This window comes from Pelobates fuscus, chromosome 1 (genome assembly GCF_036172605.1).
Source record: "Pelobates fuscus isolate aPelFus1 chromosome 1, aPelFus1.pri, whole genome shotgun sequence".
In the NCBI taxonomy this organism is placed as follows: domain Eukaryota; kingdom Metazoa; phylum Chordata; class Amphibia; order Anura; family Pelobatidae; genus Pelobates; species Pelobates fuscus.
Genome location: NC_086317.1, coordinates 313,372,749 through 313,394,641, shown reverse-complemented (window position 1 = coordinate 313,394,641; position 21,893 = coordinate 313,372,749). Strand labels below are relative to the sequence as shown.

General features: G+C 39.0%; 1 protein-coding gene across 1 annotated transcript in view; it reads right to left on the bottom strand.

Annotated features, from left to right (window-relative positions):
* The window catches only part of REV1 (REV1 DNA directed polymerase), a 126,070-nt gene that overhangs the window by 78,377 nt on the left and 25,800 nt on the right, over positions 1-21,893 (bottom strand). Inside the window, exons 4-7 of the mRNA XM_063458810.1 lie at positions 14,562-14,730; positions 13,891-14,043; positions 10,779-11,461; positions 4,480-4,587 (exon numbers count right to left, since the gene is read on the bottom strand). Coding sequence (XP_063314880.1) covers positions 4,480-4,587; positions 10,779-11,461; positions 13,891-14,043; positions 14,562-14,730 — 1,113 coding nt within the window. The remainder of the gene's footprint in view (positions 1-4,479; positions 4,588-10,778; positions 11,462-13,890; positions 14,044-14,561; positions 14,731-21,893) is intronic.

Here is a 21,893-nt window from a genome sequence, read left to right as displayed (position 1 = left end):
TTTTCCTATTGGAACACACTGGATTGGCTGACTTCTATAGTGTTCCTTTATTCTGATATCTTTAAACTTTCCATGCAGGCTCAGGAATGAAACGCTGCCTTTTCAGAGGCAGTGTTTAAATTGCTGCCTAGTAACACTTCTAGTGGCAGTCACTCAGACTCTGCACGGAGACACTAAATGCTCCTTACAGAAGTGCATGGATTCAGCGCATATCTATGAGGAGATGCTGATTGTTGCATAGAGGCGTTTTGCCGCACATACACAAAAGACTTAGTGAGATCTGCGCAACATGGGACCTAAATAGCTACATACATGTTTGTATTCCTGACACTATAGTGTTCTTTTAAAATAAATAATGCTAACCCAGTAATTCTGTCATGTTGTAATAATAATGTGTGCGCAAATATGGATCACTTAGTGTTATTTATCACAAAGCAAGCAATACTTAAACTGTATCACAAAAAAAAAACCCACAAAAAATGTACCACTGTATTTTTAAGCATGCCTGATGTCTCTACACAAATTAACAAAATCCTAAATATTACAATAGTAAAAACAAATATATAACCCATAACATATAATTTTGAAAGACAAATGCAAGATAAGAGGATAAAATAAAGAATTTTCCTGCAGTCATGAAATTAAGCTCTTTATCACTAGCACCAATGATTGCGGTACAGATTAGTATTCTGCTCATTGACCAAGTCAGGCTACATTCGATTATTTTTTTCTCTCTTATTTTTTTAACCCTGTCTCCTTGATAAAATCATTTCAGATTATAGGCTACAGTACCAATACTCTAATCACCCTTTCTAAAAAAAAAATAGATGAACATCTACTAAAAGAACTATGTAAAAAACAAACAGCAGTAAATAAATAAATAGTAAATAGAGCTTGTGACAGGTTACTGGGTGTCAAATTTTGCAAGTCTAAATCCGGCTGAGTGCACTCACGGAGTTTTAGTACTGGTAAGTAGTTTGTACCCTAGGATATATTCCTGCTTGATTTTTTTTGAGAGCGGTGTCCATAAACGGTCCCGGTACTCCAAACAAAACAATTAACTGTGCACTATCCTAATTTATTATGCACATTTAAATAATAGAAGATTTTAGTACCACTGCAATGACCATTAAAATATACCGTAAGCTCACCTGCTGTGTCAAGGCAAAGTCCTACACTAATAATTCCCCTTGCTGCTTCCAGCTAAAAGGCAAAAAATGGCATGTAAGTTTTGTTCTATGTATTTCAGCTGATTACTACAGCCATTGTTGCCATCCAACAATGGCTCAGGGCTTTTTTCTGTGTGTCCCCTACTCATTAAGCTACCTCTTAAGGACAAGCTTCAGATGCTGGTCTTGCACTTCAGGGCACAAGCATTATTGCTTGCAGTTTCCATCTTTCTCATTTATAACACCTACACATATTATATACCACTTTCAAGGGATAAATGGTCTTTAATATGATGCAACTCATACATGCCTAAATTCTCATTTATTATATAAAAAATACAAAAATATGCAATAAAGAAACATTTTTCACACTTTTGGCAACAATAAGGTGTACATAATTAGTGTAGCTTAAAGGGACAGTATAGTCCCCAAAACTACTGCTTAACCCCTTAAGGACCAAACATCTGGAATAAAAGGGAATCATGACATGTCACACATGTCATGTGTCCTTAAGGGGTTAATATGTACATAGCCTGTCTCTGCAGACATTTTAATGTAAACCCTGTCTTTTCAGAGAAAAGGCAGTGTTTACAATACTGCCTAGGGACACCTCCAGTGGCAGTCACTTAAAAGGCCACTAGAGGTGCCTCCTAGGTCAGTGCTGAACAGCACTGGCATTCAGCGTCTCCACGCTCTACATGGAGACACTAAAAGTTTCTCATAGAGATACATTGACACAATGCATCTCTGTGAGGAGACTCTGATTGGCGCAGTCCAGCATTTTCCTGTGCATGCGGGAAAGCACTAGATTTGCTGAGATAATTAATTCAGATTATCTCAGACAAGAAGGCGGAGCCAGCACCAGCGGTGCGTTTTATACCTTTTTAAGGTGGGAAAGAGGTGGCCGGGGGCCTAACATGGCTTTTTAACACTAGAGGGTCAAAAATACATGTTTGCATTCCTGACTCTATAGTGTTTCTTTAAGAAAACCAATTCAAAATAGTCATTTTTTTGTACCTTATTAACAGAGTACATCATATGTCTAGGATTTCAGTTTATTTCTGATAGTTACAGGTCACGAAATACAAGGAGTAAAATAACAATTGAAAGTGGAACAATTTTGAATTTTGTATGTTTGCCATTGTAAGCTTAATAGCCATCACAGAAAACTAAACTAAAACACACGTTCTCATTTGTATAAAGCAGTCATAACAGGGTCTTAAAGGAATACTATAGTCACCTAAACTACTTTAGCTTAATAAGCAGTTTTAGTGTATAGATCATGCCTCTCAGGTTGCACTGCCCAATTCTCTGCCATTTGGGAGTTATATCACTTTGATTCTGTTTATGCAGCCCATGCCACACCTCCCCTGGCGCTGATTGACACAGCCTGCATGAAAAAAAACTGGTTTCACTTTCAATCAGATGTAATTTATCTTAAAAAAATGTATCTCTTGATCTGTAAATTGAACTTTAATCACATAGAAGAGGCTCTTGCAGGGCCTACCAAGCTATTAACATAGAAGGGGATAAGACAATGTAAATTAAACAGAACCATTAGCTGACTCTTTACATGAAGTGTTTAGGAAGGCTGTGCAAGTCACATGCAGGGAGGTGTGACTAGGGTTCATAAAAAAAAAAGTTATTTAACTCCTAAATGGCAGAGAATTAAGCAGTGAGACTGCAGGGGAATGATCTATACAACAAAACTGCTTCATTAAGCTAAAGTTGTTTTGGTGACTATAGTGACCCTTTAACTTAAGGTTATTTTGGCACTTTTTACATAGCCATTTAACTGCCAACTTCTACAAAATATTGTAGTAAAATGTGTTTGTTTTTTTAACATACACATACGTAACAAGGTTTTTAAATGTTCATTTTCATGTGGTGTCTGCTATTCCTGAAAAAAAAATCCAATATTGTGTTTAGCTACATCTTTTGAGTACAAAATTACCCCCCCTTTATTGATAGATGAATTTTCTAGGATCTATTCTGCATTTTGGGGCATTGTAGCAAATTGATAGTTTAAATTCCCATATAAATGCATACCATTTGTAAGAATTGACACCACTGGGTTTAGTACCATGGGGTGTTTCATGATTTATTTTGAGTTTTATTGATGTCTTTTTTTTTTTTTTTCAGCGTTTTTTGTTATTTTATCTTTTACACCACTGGGTTTAGTACCATGGAGTGTTTCATGATTTATTTAGAGTTTTATTGATGTGTCTTTTTTTTTTTTTTTCAGCGTTTTTTATGTTATTTTATCTTTTATATACAAATTGTATTTTTACTATTCTTATTAAATTCATGTTTGCCACTGTATTGTGCTACTGCATTAAATTTCCCTAAACTGTACTCTGCATCATCTACAGAGTACAACAATATGCCCTATGTATACCTCTGCTAAGTATCACTCCTAATCCTAAACCTTACACTAACTGTAACTGCAATATTAACCATAGCAATAGTGTGAGAAGGCTTCCCTTGTTGATTTCAGAGGGATATCCTAACCATAACCCTAAAATCTCCCTTTGTTAATATCAGTACTGATATCAGCAAAGGGATTTTTAAAGGGAAACTTTAGGCACCACAATAACTGTAACTTAAATGAAGCAGTTTTGGTGAGTAGATCATGCACCTGCAGGGTCACTGCTCAACTCTCTGCCATTTAGGAGTTAAAGGGACACTATAGCCACTGGAGCTACAGCTTAATAGACTTCTTAATGTAAACACTGCCTTTTACAAGAAAAGGCATTACATTACAGCCTAGGAACACCTCTAGTGGTCACACCTCTGACAGCCACTAGCGTTGATTCCAGGGTCAGTGTTGCATGGTGTGCAGCACTGCCGTTCAGCATCTCCACGCATCTCTATAAGGAAATGCTGATTGGCTAGGGCAGCCTTTGAACCCACCCACACCCCCCTTGGCTGAGATCATCTGAATTGACAAACCCAGCCAATCCTATAAATGCACTGCGATTTGCTGAGATCATCGATTCTGATGATGTTAGCCAAGGAGGTTGATTTGGGGGTAGGGGAGGGGGAGGGGAGAAGGGACCCTAAATGTGTTTTTATCACTATAAGGTCAGGAATACATGTTTGTATATTGCTTTACCTAAGAACTCCTGCAAATCTCACTCTCTCACTAACACAACTGTAACAGTCTGGTATGGCTATTCTCTGTATGAAGTTATTTACAAGCAATTCTTAAATGAATTCATACAATTACATGTTGGTGGGCACAAAATAAGCATTAACTATTAGCACAGATGGGGAAATGTATGAATTTTAGGTAAATAATCTTACTTACCTTTGAGGTCTGCTCGGTTGCGAATACCCACAGATACAAAGAAGCAGTCCATATCCACATGTATGATACAGTTCTGGCACTTGGTTAGACTGGAAACGGACATGGATCCTAATGAAGAAAAATTTACAAAATTACATTGCCTTTGCAATGCTAAACCATACACCGTTGTTTTCACTGAAGAAGGCAAATGCAAAAAAAAAAAATTCTGGCATGTTCTTTAAAAGTGATTTAATAGCACCAGATGGAGGCTCTGTATGTTTTCGTTATAGCAGAATTGATCACAATACAAAAATGCATAACAGAAATTGTTATAATTTATATATTAATCTATATAACTATATAATTAAAAGATACAATCTTTATGAAATACTTACATTGACGGTGTTGAACTTCACTGAAATTCCAACACAGTCAAAAAATATACAAAGACAAAGTAGGAAATGCTGTAGAGTTGCTTTAACCCCTTAAGGACAGATGACGGAAATATTCCGTCATGATTCCCTTTTATTCCAGAAGTTGTGTCCTTAAGGGGTTAAGAGGCAAGTCATAAATGAGAATCCCATACTGCAAGGATGGTGAAGTCATTCATGCAAATATTGCTCCTAATGAATGAGAAATAATACACAGATCGCCTTTCTGCAGACAGATGCCCCAAACCTGGGCAGACTGGGACATACAAGTGCTGGTCTGCCTGACATTTGTGGGAGTTACACTGATGAGCAATACCCAAAACCATTTTTTGGACAGCAGCTGGGAGGAGTCCAGAACTTTAACTCCCACTAATTTCAGGCCACATTGGGACATGTACAGTCAGGTCAAGAGATATTTGGACACTGGCACAATTTTCATAATTTTGGCTCTGTATGCCACCACAATGGATTTGGATACAGATAACCAAGATCCAATTGAAGTGCAGACTTCCAGTTATAATTTAATTCAATATTTAATAAGGCCTGGCAAAAACATTGTATGAAACATTTAGGAATTACTACTAGAGGAATTTTGGTATTCAGTTGTTGTTTGTTTGTGGGTCTTTCTGCCTTAAGTTTTCTTCAGTAAGTAAAATGTGCTGAATTTGGCTCAATCTGAGCAGACTTGTTACCCCATAAACACCAGAATTCACCTAGCTTCTTCTGTCTTATGTCAAATAAACAATCAGCACTAGGGACCCAGTGCCATTGGAAGCCATGTATGCCCACGCCATCACACTGCCTCCACCATGTTTACAGATGATGTAGTATGCTTTGGATGAGCCTTTCCAAGCCTTCTCCAAACTTTTTTTTTTTCTGCCTATCATTCTGGTACAGGTTGATCTTAGTTTCATCTGCCCAAAGAATGCTGTTCCAGAACTGGGCTGGCTAAGAATGGCCCTGTTTTACTTGCATTGAAAGCTTCTTCGACCACATGTTGTGGATTCACAGCAACAGTTTCCTTGTGTTACTGCCACACCAGGAATCAACTCTAGACCTTTTACCCGCTTGACTGATGAAGAAAAAAAAGCAATCGCCCACACCTGTCCATGAAACAGCGTTTGAGTCAATTGTCCAATTACTTTTGGTCACTTGAAAAAGAGAGGGATACATATTAAAGTGCTGTAATTCGTAAACCCTTCCTCCAATTTCGATGTGAATACTCAAATTAAAGCTGAGAGACTCCACTTTAAGCCCATATTCACTATTTAACTGTAACTTGAATTTATTTTGATAAACAGCTGAAATAATTTCTGGACCTACCGTATATACTCGAGTATAAGCAGAGTTTTTCAGCACATTTTTTGTGCTGAAAAACCCCAACTCGGCTTATACTCGAGTCAATGTCTGTATTATGGCAATTTGCATTGCCATAATACAGACAGGGGGCTGTGGGGGCTGCAGAGTGTTTACTTACCTCTCCTGCAGCTCCCTTCTCTTCCGCGCCGGTCCGTTCAGCACCTCGGTCAGCTCCCAGTGAGCTGACAGGAGCTGCAGGAGAGGTAAGTAAACTCTCAGCCAGCCCCCCTCCTCCCCCCACTCAACCACCAATGCCACTGGACCACCAGGGAAGGAGAGCCCCCCTCCCTGCCATGTATCAAGCAGGGAGGGGGGACGGAAAAAAAAAATATAAATAATAATAAAATATTAATAAAAAAATAATAATTAAATAAAATAAAAAATAACAATAAAAAATAATTATTAAAATAATTTTAAAATAATAATAATAATAATAAAATTGCCCACCCCCCACCAAGGCTCTGCAACACACACACACACACACTGCACTCATATACACACACTACTCATTTACACACACGCTGCACTCTTACACACGCTGCACTCATACACACACATACTGCATTCATACACACACACTGCATTCATACACACACACTGCATTCATACACACACACTGCATTCATACACACACACTGCATTCATTATATACACACACACTGTAAATAAATATTCAATTAATATAATTTTTTTAGGATCTAATTTTATTTAGAAATTTACCAGTAGCTGCTGCATTTCCCATCCTAGTCTTATACTTGAGTCAATAAGTTTTCCCAGTTTTTTGGGGTAAAATTAGGGGCCTCGGCTTATACTCGAGTATATACGGTAACAATGTACCAGTGTTGCCCTCGCAGTAAAGTCTTTTTTTTAACTCCTACACTACCATAACACTTATACTTAACAACCTGAAAATGTAACGTATTGTTAAAGGAACACTATAGGGTCAGGAACACAAACATGTATTCCTGACCCTATAGTGTGTTATGGAAGGCACCTTGACCCAAGGCTCAAGCTACGGATGACCGGATGACCAGTCTGTTTTTATTATATTCGCTAACTTAGATAATGATATGCTTTGAACTTTACCCTAGTTCAGTGTCTGATAAGTAAGCATAATTTCTTTACTTGTGACATTCTGTGGTTTCTGAGGAGACGATTGCAGCTTTACCCTTAGCCCCCCTTTTTATGTCTTAACTAACTTTACAATTTTTATATATATATATATATATATATATATATATATATATATATATATATATATATATAAAATCATTGAAATATGCTTGGTTCTGTAAATTCCTTTTATGGTACAAAGTGCCTTCAAGCATCCTGTTTTTGTCGCACAAATCACAAAGCTGTTTTACAAAGTACTATATAATCTGTAAGCTTTCGCAATAAAAGAGGAAGTAATTTTTTATTCAAGTATGCAAGTCTTGAACTAACAATTTTGTTTCCCCTGAACATATCTCTGGGTTACTTTTTATCCCTATCAAGTGTTTAAACCATCACCACCTTCAGTAGTGTCATAAGTACATCAGTAGCCAGTCTGGAACAAGATTTCATGAATGGCTAATGACAACTCTGCTCATATGCTTTGCACAGTGAGTCATTTATTGTCTAAAAGCGCTCTGCCGACACGCTCAGCCAATGAATGATCAGAGGGATCAGCATCTGGCTTCCGCAACTCTACAGAAGCCAGATACGCATCACCCAGCATCAGAGAAGGCTTGGTGCCTACGGGGGACCCATATAAGAAAGCAAACCATTGCAGTTTAAGGTTTTTGGTTTTTTTTTATATATATTGTTTGACCAGATTTTTTGGTTTTCAGTTAAAAAAAAAAAAACGATGTTGAAGCTAACAAAAGAATAAGTATGCTAGCATGCTGTAAGTTCTTCTCCAAATATGAGTGATTAAAGTGTAAATAATGCACCTTGCAACAATTTCATCATTAGCTTTGTCTTTCCAATGGTTTATAACAAAAGAAGTTATCATGTAACTGTTAAACTAAAAAGTTATTACCGTATATACTCGAGTATAAGCCGACCCGAATATAAGCCGAGGCCCCTAATTTTATCCCAAAAAACTGGGAAAACTTATTGACTCGAGTATAAGACTAGGGTGGGAAATGCAGCAGCTACTGGTAAATTTCTAAATAAAATTAGATCCTAAAAAAAATATATTAATTGAATATTTATTTACAGTGTGTGTATAATGAATGCAGTGTGTGCGTATGTGTGTGTGTATGAGTGCAGCGTGTGTGTATGAGTGCAGCGTGTGTGTATGAGTGCAGTGTGTGTATGAGTGCAGTGTGTGTGTGCATGAATGCAGTGTGTGTGTGCATGAATGCAGTGTGTGTGTGCATGAATGCAGTGTGTGAATGCAGTGTGTGCAGGGCCGGTGCAAGGATATTTGCCGCCGTAGGCAAAACATTTTTTGCCGCCCCCTCCCCCCCCCATATGTCCTGACTTCCCCTCCTCCTCCCTCAGTGGTCCTTACCTCCCCACCCCCGTGTTCCTTCACTCCCCCCCCAGTGGTCCTGACTCACCCCTCCCCTAGTGGTCCTTACCCTCCCCTCCCCTAGTGGTCCTTACTTCCCCCTCCCCTCTCATAGTGGTCCTTATCCCCCTTCTCCCTCCCATAGTGTTCCTTATCCCCCCCCATCCCTCCCATAGTGGTCCATATACCCCCCCCCCCTCCCTCCCATAATGGTCCTTATACCCCCCTCCCTCCCATAGTGGTCCTTATCCCACCCCCTCCCATAGTGGTCCTTATACCCCCCATCCCTCCCATAGTGGTCCTTATACCCCCCTCCCTCCAATAGTGGTCCTTATCCCCCCCCCTCCCATTGTGGTCCTTATCCCCCCCTCCCTCCCATAGTGGTCCTTATACCCCCCTCCCTCCCATAGTGGTCCTTATCCCCCCCCTCCCTCCCATAGTGGTCCTTATCCCCCCCCTCCCTCCCATAGTGGTCCTTATAACCCCCCTCCCTCCCATAGTGGTCCTTAACCCACCCCCACCCCCCCTCCCATAGTGGTCCTTATACCCCTTTTTTTTTATTATTATTATTTTTTTTCTTATTTAATTTATTTATTTTTTTTCGTCCCCCCTCCCTGCTTGATATATGGCAGGGAGGGGGGCTCTCCTTCCCTGGTGGTCCAGTGGCATTGGTAGTTCAGTGGGGGGGAGAGGGGGGCTGGCAGAGCTGTACTTACCTTTCCTGCAGCTCCTGTCAGCTCTCTCCTCCTCTGCGCCGTCCGTGCAGCTCCCTCTGTCAGCTCACACTGTAAGTCTCGCGAGAGCCGCGGCTCTCGCGAGACTTACACTGGGAGCTGACCGAGGTGCTGAACGGACGGCGCGGAGGAGGAGAGAGCTGACAGGAGCTGCAGGAAAGGTAAGTACAGCTCTGCCAGCCCCCTCTCCCCCCCAGTCTGTATTATGGCAATGCAAATTGCCATAATACAGACTCTGACTCGAGTATAAGCCGAGTTGGGGTTTTTCAGCCCAAAAAATGGGCTGAAAAACTCGGCTTATACTCGAGTATATACGGTACTTTAAATCTGAAATCTTCCTCTTGTTGCAAATATCAAAATTAAAGCAACCAGCAAGAACATTTAAAAGTCATGATTTAAATCAAGTCTTACTGACTAGTGGTTTAAATCAAAAACTCAAATCCAGCCTCCCATAAATTACTGCTGGACAGAGGTTTATGGAATAAACGTATCTTCCTGGTTAGGGATATATTTCAGTGCAGCTGCAGGCAGATCCACAAAACAGTACCTTCTAAGTTTCTTTTAATTTAAATTGTTTTCCAATTTTTAATACTTTAGTTACAAAATGCATTAAAAATAAGGGATATTTTTACCAGACTATTTCCCTTTCAGAGCACAATGTATAATCATAATAGAAACAGACGCATAAAACAGTACAGAACAGTATTACAATGCAAGTAACAGAGCACAGAAATCATTACAAATATTTCCTTATTAACAGTACATTATTATGATGGGGAAAATCTGCATTTAGATGCAGTATCAATTAGATTAGTGTAGATATATAAACAAGATGGGTGGAATAACCAAACAAGCTCAAAGCATTTTAAACACAGTCTGGTTTAAAGTTCTGTGACCTGTGCTGATTGCAGCAATCCCCGGAGTCATCGACCGTGTTTGTGTGTGGCTACTGCTTGGGCTCTCTCCAGAGACAGAGAAAGTGGATGGATGTCTGCCCACGTTACAGGTGCAGTATATGCTCATTGTACTCACATGTTGGCCTAACTTTGAAAGGAAAAGAGGAAGTCAAATTCCTTCTTTGGTGTCACCTACCCAGAGAATAGTATTTCACTCACAGTAATTTGTTTTTCCAAATCTCTGCAGCACTCTGTGATGTGACACAGCAAAAGCAGGGTTCTACGCAACATAACCTTTGAAATGATGTGACCATCTAAACTATCTTACTCAATACACTCAGAGAGCCAATTTCTTGGCATTGGTTACAACGTGACTTTTAAAACAGTTTTATTGAATACATACCATTCTTCATTTTTTTAAATCTCTCACGACCTGGGAGGATGCCATTACTCTGTGTCTGCAGTTTGCGTACATATTCCGTAAATTCACACTTCCAAGTAGATATGTGATGAAGTCTGGAGTGAGCATAAAAGTCTGAGATAAAATTGGAGTCCACTGTCTTGGGTAGCTGTGGGGAGACTGCCCGTGTGGGCGAAAGTACTGTAGTGCTTTTTGTGCTTGAAGGCCCCTTGAGCGAGTGGTGAGCACCATTGACTTTTGTGTTACTGTGCAAACATGACGATGAGGAAGAAGGCAAGCTTGATGCAGTTCTATGCAAATCGCAAGAAATATCTGTGTGTCTGTTTGGTTGCAACTGCTCTGAAATGCAGTCTGTAATGTCAATGCTGCCTGTGTTAGGCTTTTCCTGCTGCAATGAAATATTTCTGCTTGCTAAAGAGTTACTAGAATTCACTGAGCTATCCAGTGACTTTAAGGCACCATTAGAGCTGAAACTGTGTCCATTATACACAGCTGTATTGCCTTTGTGGTTCTGTATTCCATTAGGCATATGATCAGAAAACGCTTGCTCTAAATCCCACAGTTCAAAATCTTCATCTCCTTGCTCATGTTCCTCTTCCCATCCATATGTCCCATTTGGCTGAACAGTGCTCTCTGTTACAAAGTTATCCTTCATGGAATGATTTCTATAGTGTAATGAAAAATATGTTAAATATTTACGTTACAATATTAATATGCATACACATATATCACTAGTCACCTAAATGCCTGATTAAACATAGTAAACAAAAATAAGAAAGAAAAAAAATATATCTATATATATATATTAAACAAAATAATTGAATTCTAAACCAAATCGCCAATTAAATCTGCATGGTCACTAAAATCAGCAAGCTATAAAATGTATTAGAACATGCTATAAATACTTTAATTGCAAATGACACCCTCAATTATACAAAAGAAAAATCTAAAATAGTTTAACAGCATCTTTGTTATTTTGGCCCATGAGACAAACCCTCAGTTCCTGAAACCAAACATCCTTAGCTCTAGCCTCATTTTTGCCTGCAATTGCAGCTTTGCTGATAAAAGCAGATGCCTCAAAAAAGGACCTGCTAGATGTTTCAGCCTTTTTATCCCAGGCTTTGGATTCTTGCAACCTAAAAAGTTGCTAATACGGTTTAGAAATGAAACCCTTCTTTTGGATTTTTCCATTCTTAATTATGGTTATACCATGGGATGAATAGGAAAGTCTTTTTTAACGTAGAGACTATATCCCATACTACTTTCATGACTTCTTTAAAGGGACACTATAGTCACCTGAACAACTTTAGCTTAATGAAGCAGTTTTGGTGTATATGCCCCTGCAGCCTCACTGCTCAATCCTCTGCCATTTAGGAGTTAAATCCCTTTGTTTATGAACCCGAGTCACACCTCCCTGCATGTGACTTGTACAGCCTTCCATAAACACTTCCTGTAAAGAGAGCCCTATTTAGGCTTTCTTTATTGCAAGTTCTGTTTAATTAAGATTTTCTTATCCCCTGCTGTGTTAATAGCTTGCTAGACCTCGCAAGAGCCTCCTGTATGTGATTAAAGTTCAATTTAGAGATTGAGATACAATTATTTAAGGTAAATTACATCTGTTTGAAAGTGAAACCAGTTTTTTTTTTCATGCAGGCTCTGTCAATCATAGCCAGGGGAGGTGTGGCTAGGGCTGCATAAACAGAAACAAAGTGATTTCACTCCTAAATGACAGTGAATTGAGCAGTGAAATTGCAGGGGAATGATCTATGCACTAAAACTGCTTTATTTAGCTAAAGTAATTTAGGTGACTATAGTGTTCCTTTAAATTAATTTTCCCAGCTTCGCCATGGGAAACTAAGTTTCTTGTTTAGAACACTGGAGGAATCAGAACCAGATGAGCTCTGTGAAGTTTCTCCTGATGGCAGCTCAGGTGTAGAACCGGACCTGCACCTTTTAGTGTGCAGCCTTAACCTATTTAATGATGGCTTGTTTGAAATTAGAGAAGGCCTGAAACAAAATATTCTGAAACCACGACTGGAACGTATTCATATCCTTTTGCTTAGCTTTTTCAATGACTTTCAATATATTGCACACTCTTTTCTGGAAAGCATCAGGTAGTGGTATGGCACACTCTGTGGAAGATAAATGCTTGCTTTTATTAGATGCTTTTTTAGTTGTTGGAATGCCATGGTAGGCATCACCTCCTGGGCATGCGTTCCATTGATCGCAGGCACAAGACCTGTAACTAGATTGGCCACATCCTGGGTTGGCCCTTACTCCACCAAAACGCACATCCTGTGTGCATCGGGAAATATATGTGGGTGCTTCTGGCATTCTGTAATGCGTTACCCTCAAGCTATTGCTCACCTCCCAACCCGGGTGGGAACTCGCTGCTGGATGGCTGCCAGCAGCCTTTGCATGCCCCACTACAGCAGCCACAAAACGAGGCATAACATGTCCTTTCCAAACTGAGACTAGAAAGAACTGGGGGTGTCTAGTGCAATGTAGGTATTTACAGCAGAAGAGTGCTCAATTTGTTTAATTGTAGAAGGCTACTTCTCCCTACAGCTTTAAACATCTCTCACATACTGCAGCTGTATGCAGGAAAAATGTAAAGGTTAGCTATACTTTGTTTTTTTTACAAAAGCTAAAGTCCATCAATACATGATACAGTTTTAAAGTGCTATATGATGGCAGAAAGATTATTTCTATATAAACTTTGGACATCCCCATCATTGAAGGGGATGTGCACTCACACTAATCAGGATTGATGTGTCCATGTGCTGCCTGTAGCTAAACAGTTACTATGGAAAAACACAAGAAGCACTTGCAGATTTTAAATCAATTCCAACTGTATTGTAAAAGAGGAGACAGGGGTTTGAGTCCTATCCCTAAGGATGTTTTGTGCACGCTTATACACCAAGTAGTTGGATCCTCAATTTCTCAGAGTCTATTTGAAGATGCAGTCATCGTTGAAGTCAGTGAGTATGTTATAGGATGTGAGGTTTTTATTTACTTTTTTGGAGATTAGCATGCTAAGCAGGTGCTATGACAAACAGATCATTTTCTGCACCAATGGAAATAGTTAACTTACACTTTGTGGTTGGTTTCCCTTGTAATATTGCTGGGCCCTGGCAACTGATCATCTGATCTGCACTTGGAGGTAAAATTTAAGCTTTTCTGAACATTGGACTGCTTTGTATATAGCTGATAAGGTACATATGAAAGAAGACGTCCAGCCTTTATGCTATTAAAAACAAGAAACACAAATTAGCATGCAAATAAATATTGTCGGTTTACATTTGTTTATGCACTTATTCTAATATACTTTTGCAGCCCCAGTAAATTGAGCTCTATGTTAAATCTGCCCAAAGCAGTAGGGAAGATGAGCATTACAGTATTATCTGAATTTAGGGACCCATTCTGCTTCATTACAAGTCAACCCATCTATATCTCTCATACAATAGTAGAACTCAAATGTGTCATGTGTCACTTTCAAATCATAACAAAATTCAGTAATAGCTCTACTTTCACAGTGGTTAACTAAATAACTAATAATGCAATGTTTATTCTTATAAGGATATCTATAATATTGATTATAGAAAATCTGTCTGGGTGCATGAAGTAAAAAAATACTTATCTTCCACTTAGCTTGGCAGCTACACACTTTTATCTAGAATCAGGATTGGCAAGTCAGGGTCAGTGTGACCCAATATACAAACCACAATGCAAAAAAAAAAATAAACATTTTCAAACGCACAATACCTTTCTGTTATCCACTCAGGGCGTACAACTTTCTCATCTTTAAGCTCTTTAATCTTGCTGTTGGGGAGATTTGTTGCAATAATATGAGTTGTTTTAGACCGAGAATAGTAAACATGGTATTGGCCTCCATGCAACATCATTAGATGACGTAACTGATCTGCAGTTGGATCTGAGAAAAGCAAAACATTATAAAATAAATAAGAGTATATTTACTGGTTCTTATATAGAGCTTATTGCAGTATTTCTAATTATACTTATATTTACTCTTCAAAGACATCTATAATCAGTTGTTAAAATATTTAAAATATTTAACTAGACAACAGAGCGAACAGAGCTCCATTCTGTCAGCAAACCGCTCCATTCTGTCAGCAAATAGAGCTGACACAGGTAAAGAGAAGTTACATTTTCATTTCATTTACAGTCTGTTTCTTGTTTTTCTGTATAAATTTGTGCATGTAAGGTATTATAAAAACTGTAAAATATGTGTTAGAATGCTGTAATTTTGGGGGTGTGGAACAAATTAATCTAATTTACATTTATTTTTATGGAAAATTTTAATTCGGTTTTCAAGCAAATCGGTTCTCAAACAGACTTGTGGAGTGGGTCAAGTTCGAGTACCGTGGTTCCACTGTATTATATATAATTGTTTTTAAATCAAAGAATGTGAGATTGAGGACCTTGTTGATTAGACATGGAATGGCCATTAAACCTATTATTATACTTTAGGGATCGACCGATATTGATTTTTTTTAGAGCAGATACCGATAATCTGTGAACTTTCAGGCCGATAGCCGATAACTTACCGATACTCTGTACATTTACCATTTTTAAAAAGTAAACTATTTCTACACAAATCTACTGTTAACTGAACATGTTTATTATTTATTTTTTGCAAATTTTTTTATTAAAGGTAAATGTACAAAATATACATGCCAGTCAGAATTTTTTATGTTTTCAAGTATATAGTGTGTAGTGGATGCAGTGAGAGTATTTGATTATTGAATGCAGTGTGTGTGTGTGTGTGTGTGTGTGTGTGTAGTGGATGCAGTGTATGTTTGTGTAGTGGATGCAGTGTGTGTGTGTGTAGTATGTGTATAGTGAATGCAGTGTGTGTTTGTGTAATGTGTGTATAATAAATATATACTGAATGCAGTATGTGTGTGTGTATAGTGAATGCAGTGTTTTAGTCCCCCCTCCCTGCTTCTTACCTGGCCAAGGAAGGGGGATATGGCATTCGCTGGGGGCCCGCGGCGGTTCTGGGGCCCAGCAACACTCTCACTTACCTTCCCAGCAGCTCCCCTGTCTAACTCTTGCGGCCTGCGTGCCGCGTTGCCATGGTAACCCATGGCAACGCTCTGATGGCCGCGGGACTCGCAAGAGTTAGACAGGGGAGCTGAAGGGAGCTGCTGGGAAGGTAAGTAAGATTGTCGCTGGGCCCCCCAGGATCCTGGTCTGCATTATCGGCAATATCTGTTCTTTATTGGCCAATACCGATATTGCTGAAAATACAGAATATCGTCCGATAATATTGTCCAAACGGATAATCGGTCGATCCCTATTATACTTCTAAAGTGGCAACACATTCCGCAGACATGTAAGTTTACATGTAGCACTTTTATACAAATTGTTATGTAAGACAGCACATGAACTGACAGTTTAAAAGATGTATACACAAAATGCACAACTGGACAATGGAACGCATAAATATAAAAAAATACAGTTGATGGGTATCTAAATAAATAAATACATTTAAAAAATAAATGAATGAATTTATTACATTCATATGGAACATAATTTCTTAATAAACTATACAAATGTTAGGTGTGGCATCATTTAATCAATGTAAGTATTATGCTATGTTTTTATTTCATTGAGTAGCAATGTAAGGCTGTAGACCTTACCAAATTACATATCACTAATTGCAGGATTTAGCAAAATATAGGATGGAGATATAATTGAAATTGCGAGGCAGAAAAACATGGAATTCATATAAAATTGTACTAGTTCAATAAGGGTGGTAGAAGCATAGAATAGACTTTTGATCTCTGGCCACCTAGAACTGACATGTTTAGAAAAATACTTTTCACATGGTCGTACTCTTTGTCATTATAATAATATATGATTATAATAGTAATAACAATAATATCATACGAAGACCTGTTTGCAATTCCAATGAAGGACCTCGGCCGGGATTAAGTGCGAGACAAGGCTTCATTACCGCACAAACGCCCATGGTCGCCACTTGAACATTTCATATCGGAAGACCGATATGATGCGAGGTGAGTGACCAGAGGAGGGGAGTAGGGAGAGAGGAAGAAGCTTACAATCAATTATTTAAATGGAGAACAATCTTAGACATAACACAAGGACATATCTCACAAAAAGATGCGCTGTGCCTTTAAGGCAAATTATTGTATATGTGAATATCATAATAAGTTTTTAATATAATCCCATTGTTTGGTCCGAGGTCCATCCTGGCTGTCTCCTCACGGGAACCCTCATTTCACTGGGGCACAGACAGGACTCTGCTTGGGGCAGAGGTGCTTCTCCTCAGGTGAATTTCCCTCTATGTCCTTCCAAAGATTTTACCTCCTTTTGCAGGACTCGACAGTAATTGCCTTTTTTACGCTTGGATTTTATCCTCCAGATGGTTCAGGATTACATTATAGAGTTCCATTCTCCTCCTCGTCTAATGCACCCTCCACATCCGTTGCAGGTTTTCTAGGAACACAAGACCCTCATCAACAAGGAGAATGGAGCACGAATTTCCAAGGTGCTGTTAAGTATGCCCCAGAAGAAGGAGGTTTATCCTCACCAACATCTTTCTTTTTCGGTTGTAAGAAATTATGACCCTCTTACAGGGATATTCTTTTAGGGAATGTGTGACAAATAAGACACAAACACAAGTGTATAATAACATGTATTGTTAATATTGATTTAGGATACTGTTACAGATTTTAAAAGGATATACACATTACCCATTATAACCACACCCAGTACATAATCAAAAGATACATAATAAAATGTCAATACTTAGACATTTAAATAAAGATCTGCCCCTTGCGCCTTCATCTTGGGTAGACTGGGACAGTCTCTCTCAGTTCACCAGAGCGCACCCGGTGCTTGTTGCGCTGTCCTCTCCAAAAGAGACAAAGAGAAGAAAGGATCCCCATCTCCTTGGCTGTTGTAGTTAATGACTGCAAGAATCAGTCTTTAAAAGAACAAGTCCCAGAGTCCATTTTCCCTCCCAAAGGTGATTTATCCTGCCCCAGAGAGTTCTGTCTTTACACAAGTCTTTCCCTTTGATCTCTTCCCTCCAGCTATATTGTAACATTGTGTAAGATGTGACCAGTTAGGATTTGTTTTTGGGTAGGTTGGGAGCAGGCCTGGACTTCTTTTAGAGACAGGATAGCTTGGGAAAACACACACTTCAATGGTTACACCTATGATGTTCATTACTCTGATCTTCTGATATTAAAATTGGAATTGTGAACAGCACACTGCCATTTATATGGAAAGCCAATAAAAAAAAGGTTGGGTTACTGCATCGCTGTTTGAAGATTGGTTCTCACATTATTTTGTACCTGAAGTGAAAAAATATTGTGAAGATAAATCAATACCTTTTCAAGTTATTCTGTAGATAATGCACCCAGTCATCCACCCTCTCTTCAACATCATCATCCTAATGTCAAAATCATATTCTTGCCTCCAAATACAACTTCCATTTTGCAACCAATGGACCAAGGTGTTATCGCCACATTTAAAGCACTGTATCTTCGGCAGACATTTGAAATGTTTATTAAAGAAATGAATAACGAGACAGGTCCAAGTCTTAAAGATGTTTGGAGAAAATCATTTAATATTTTAGATGCAGAAAGAATTACAGCATATGCCTGCAACAAAATTTCAGAGACAACCATGAAATGTGTTAGGAAAAAGCTCTGCCCTCAGTTGTTTGGAACTAATGTTGAAGGGTTTGAAGAACCAGCAGAAATTGTACAGCAGAACACAGAAGCAATCGTTACTCTAGTCAACAGATTGGACCTGGACGTCTCTGCAATTGACATAAATGACCTTCTTGAAGCGCACAAGGAAGACCTCTTAGATATAGAAGAACAAGAGGAAGTTGAAGAGGTAGAAGATGTTACTGCACCTAAAACTCCTTTTCATTTTTTCACTTTGAAAGGCCTCGAGGATGCATTTCAACACATAGAAAAGGCAATTAATATTTTTGAGTCACAAGATTCTAACTTTGAGAGAAGTACCAAAGTTGCTAGAGATCTAAGAAATGCCTATTCCTGCTAGATGGAAATTTACCACTAAAAGAAAAGAATGTGTTGCAAGCAAACCACTATCACAGCTTTTGTCTACAGAAAGCTGCTGTGACTAGTTCTGTCTCAAACAAACCAGAAACAAGTGAGGTACAGCCTTCAACATAACAAACAATTGAGGGTGGACTGTGCGGTGCCTCATGTCTCTTCATTGAGGACGATGATGATTGAGGACGATTTGATGAAGAATTTAATATCTTATGTATTTCTTTAATGTTCCTACAACATATATGTATTTGTTATGCCTATATTTTGTATCTGTACTTAATAATTTAGGTTTTCTATAGTAAAATTTCTTGGTCAGGAACGGAACCTATGCTTATTACATTGCGGTCTATGGGAAATTAGTTCTCACTTTATGAACTCTCACTTTATGAACTAGGCTTAGGAACCAATTAGTTTGTAAAGTCGGGAACTACCTGTATCCTTCTGAAGATACAGTGTCCAGTACTGCGTGCAATACTCCAAGTGAGGTCTCACCAGTGTTCTGTACAATGGATGGCATGAGCACTTCCCCTCTTTCTACTGCTAATACCTCTCCCTATACAACCAAGCATTTTGCTTGCATTTTCCTGCTGCTCTATTACACTGAGCAGTGTGCTAGCATTTCCTGCTGCTCTATTACACTGAGCAGAAGTGATCAGAGACCTGCATGAAAAAGGTAAGTAATTGTTTTTTTCTCATTTTTACTGCCAACGGGAGACACACCGGAATACATCTAGGGAGAGAGACACTATAGCATTAGGAATACAGAATTGTATTTCCAATGCTGTAGTGTTTAATTTTTTTTACCCAAGGTATATAACTTAGCAAAATGGTAAAAGAAAAAAAAAGTATGTTTTTTCGTAATTTATATTTATGTGCTTACATTAATTTTTTTTTGCCTAAAAAGACAATATAAAACGAACCTATCATGACAAGTTCACGTTAAAAGTTCCTAGCCCCAAGGGCATCAAATATATGATTTATCATATATTTTTAAAGTCTAGAAGCTGTGATATCTGTACTTACATGCTGCCCTTTGCTCCAATGCCACAATCTCAGAGAATCCACAAGTGTTACTGCGCATTACAGCTGGTATAATTCATCATGTACCCACGTGGCTACTTATACCTTTGATTATTGTGACATCGTAGAATGCCCATTCCCTACATCACAAATTCAGAATATCTATAGAGATATCCCTCATGCGAAAGACCCATATGTTTGTGTAGTTGACAAACAATGGGGGCACAATTGTGACCATTGGGGGGCGGCGGGATGGAATGCCGGGCCTGCCTGGGGTTACAAACCAAAAAGTGCCTTATCTAAAGTAGATGATCATGGTAGATCCCTTCTCCAGAGAATGACTTTGAGAAAGCCTGGGGGGGGGTACACCAATGAAATTAATCCTTAATATTGAGCATCCAAGTCCTACAGATGCAGACCAATATGTAATGGGGATGTATTGGAAAAAGGGTTCATACCACAAGTTAGGGCATTTCTACCTCAAAGATATGTGCAAATCTTCTGAGTGGCAAGGGGCCACCCATATGGTCCCTAACCCATTAAAACCACACATCCAGACCTTTCAAGACATGATGGCCATTGCTAACCCCACCTTTGAAGATACCATGGCCGCTGAAACAGGTTTTAATGATGTTAACCTATGGTTGGAATGGATGAAATATAATGCTAATAAGCATAACAGAACCGCATGCTATGTGTGTGGCGGTGCCCGGCCTCACCTGGGCACTGTGCCTTTAACCCTGCCAGTAGATATAGAAGAATGTGTTTTGAGTCTTTTTGCCTATCACTACGATTTCAACAGGTCCATATGTAAAGCATGGACAGTAGAGTATCCTCTTCTAACCAAGGATGTCAAACCCCCAGATGGTATTACAGTATATAAAGGTAATTACACTTGTTATGCTAATTATGATGGAATTGGTAAATTCTTGGGTAACTTCTCTAAGGGGTGTTGTGCTACCTACAGAAATGTCTCCATGAACTTGTTGCAGTTTCATACTAGGTCATTAGGGGATATTTACTGGTTGTGTGGGGATTTACAGCTAAGATCCAGAATGGACAAAGAATGGTGGGGGGGAGTGTACTTTGGCTAAAGCCATTATGCCCATACACATTATCTCTGACACACACCTCAACACCCATGAGTCCAGTCACACTAAGGTTAAGCGCGAAGTCCCAGTGAAAGGAAGTTTTGATCCTCACGTTTATATTGATGCCATTGGGGTGCCTAGGGGGGTGCCCAATGAATTTAAAGCAAGAGATGAAGTTGCTGCAGGATTTGAATCACTTTTTACCATAGTTACCGCAAACAAGAATTTAAATTGGATAAATTACATTTATTATAACCAACAGCGCTTTGTTAATTATACCAGAGATGCCCTCCAGGGATTAGCCGAACAGCTGCAGGCCACATCCCAAATGGCCTTCCAGAATAGAATGGCCTTAGACATGATTCTAGCTGAAAAAAGAGGAGTATGTAAAATTTTGCCCGACACCATGACATGCTGTACCTACATCCCAGAAAACACAGGCCCTAATGGTAAAGTTACATTAGCCATAGAAAAATTAAATGAACTCTCTGAGGAGTTAAAACGGAATTCTGGGATAAAAGATCCCTAGGAAAGATGGTTTGGTTGGATGACGGGATGGCAAAAGGCTCTAATGCATATTGGTATAGCAATACTAATTTTTCTTTTTATCTTTGCTCTTCTCTTTTGTTGTGTCCTCCCTTGTCTGAGAAAATCCCTCATGAAGACTGTTGACCAAGCGGCACCCACTTTCACACATCTAGAAGTTGATGACCAAGATTTCCAAGATCTCAACTCACCCTGTTTACCGCTGCAAACTATCCCTTTTGTTGATAAAGTGCGAGAATTCTAGGAAGGGACCAGCTTAGGGACAGCATCTGTCAGTGAATGGTAAAGACCCCGTGTGGAGAAGTGGTGGGCAAGCCACCATGGGCCACCCATGGGAGTGAAGTGTTCGAGAGCCA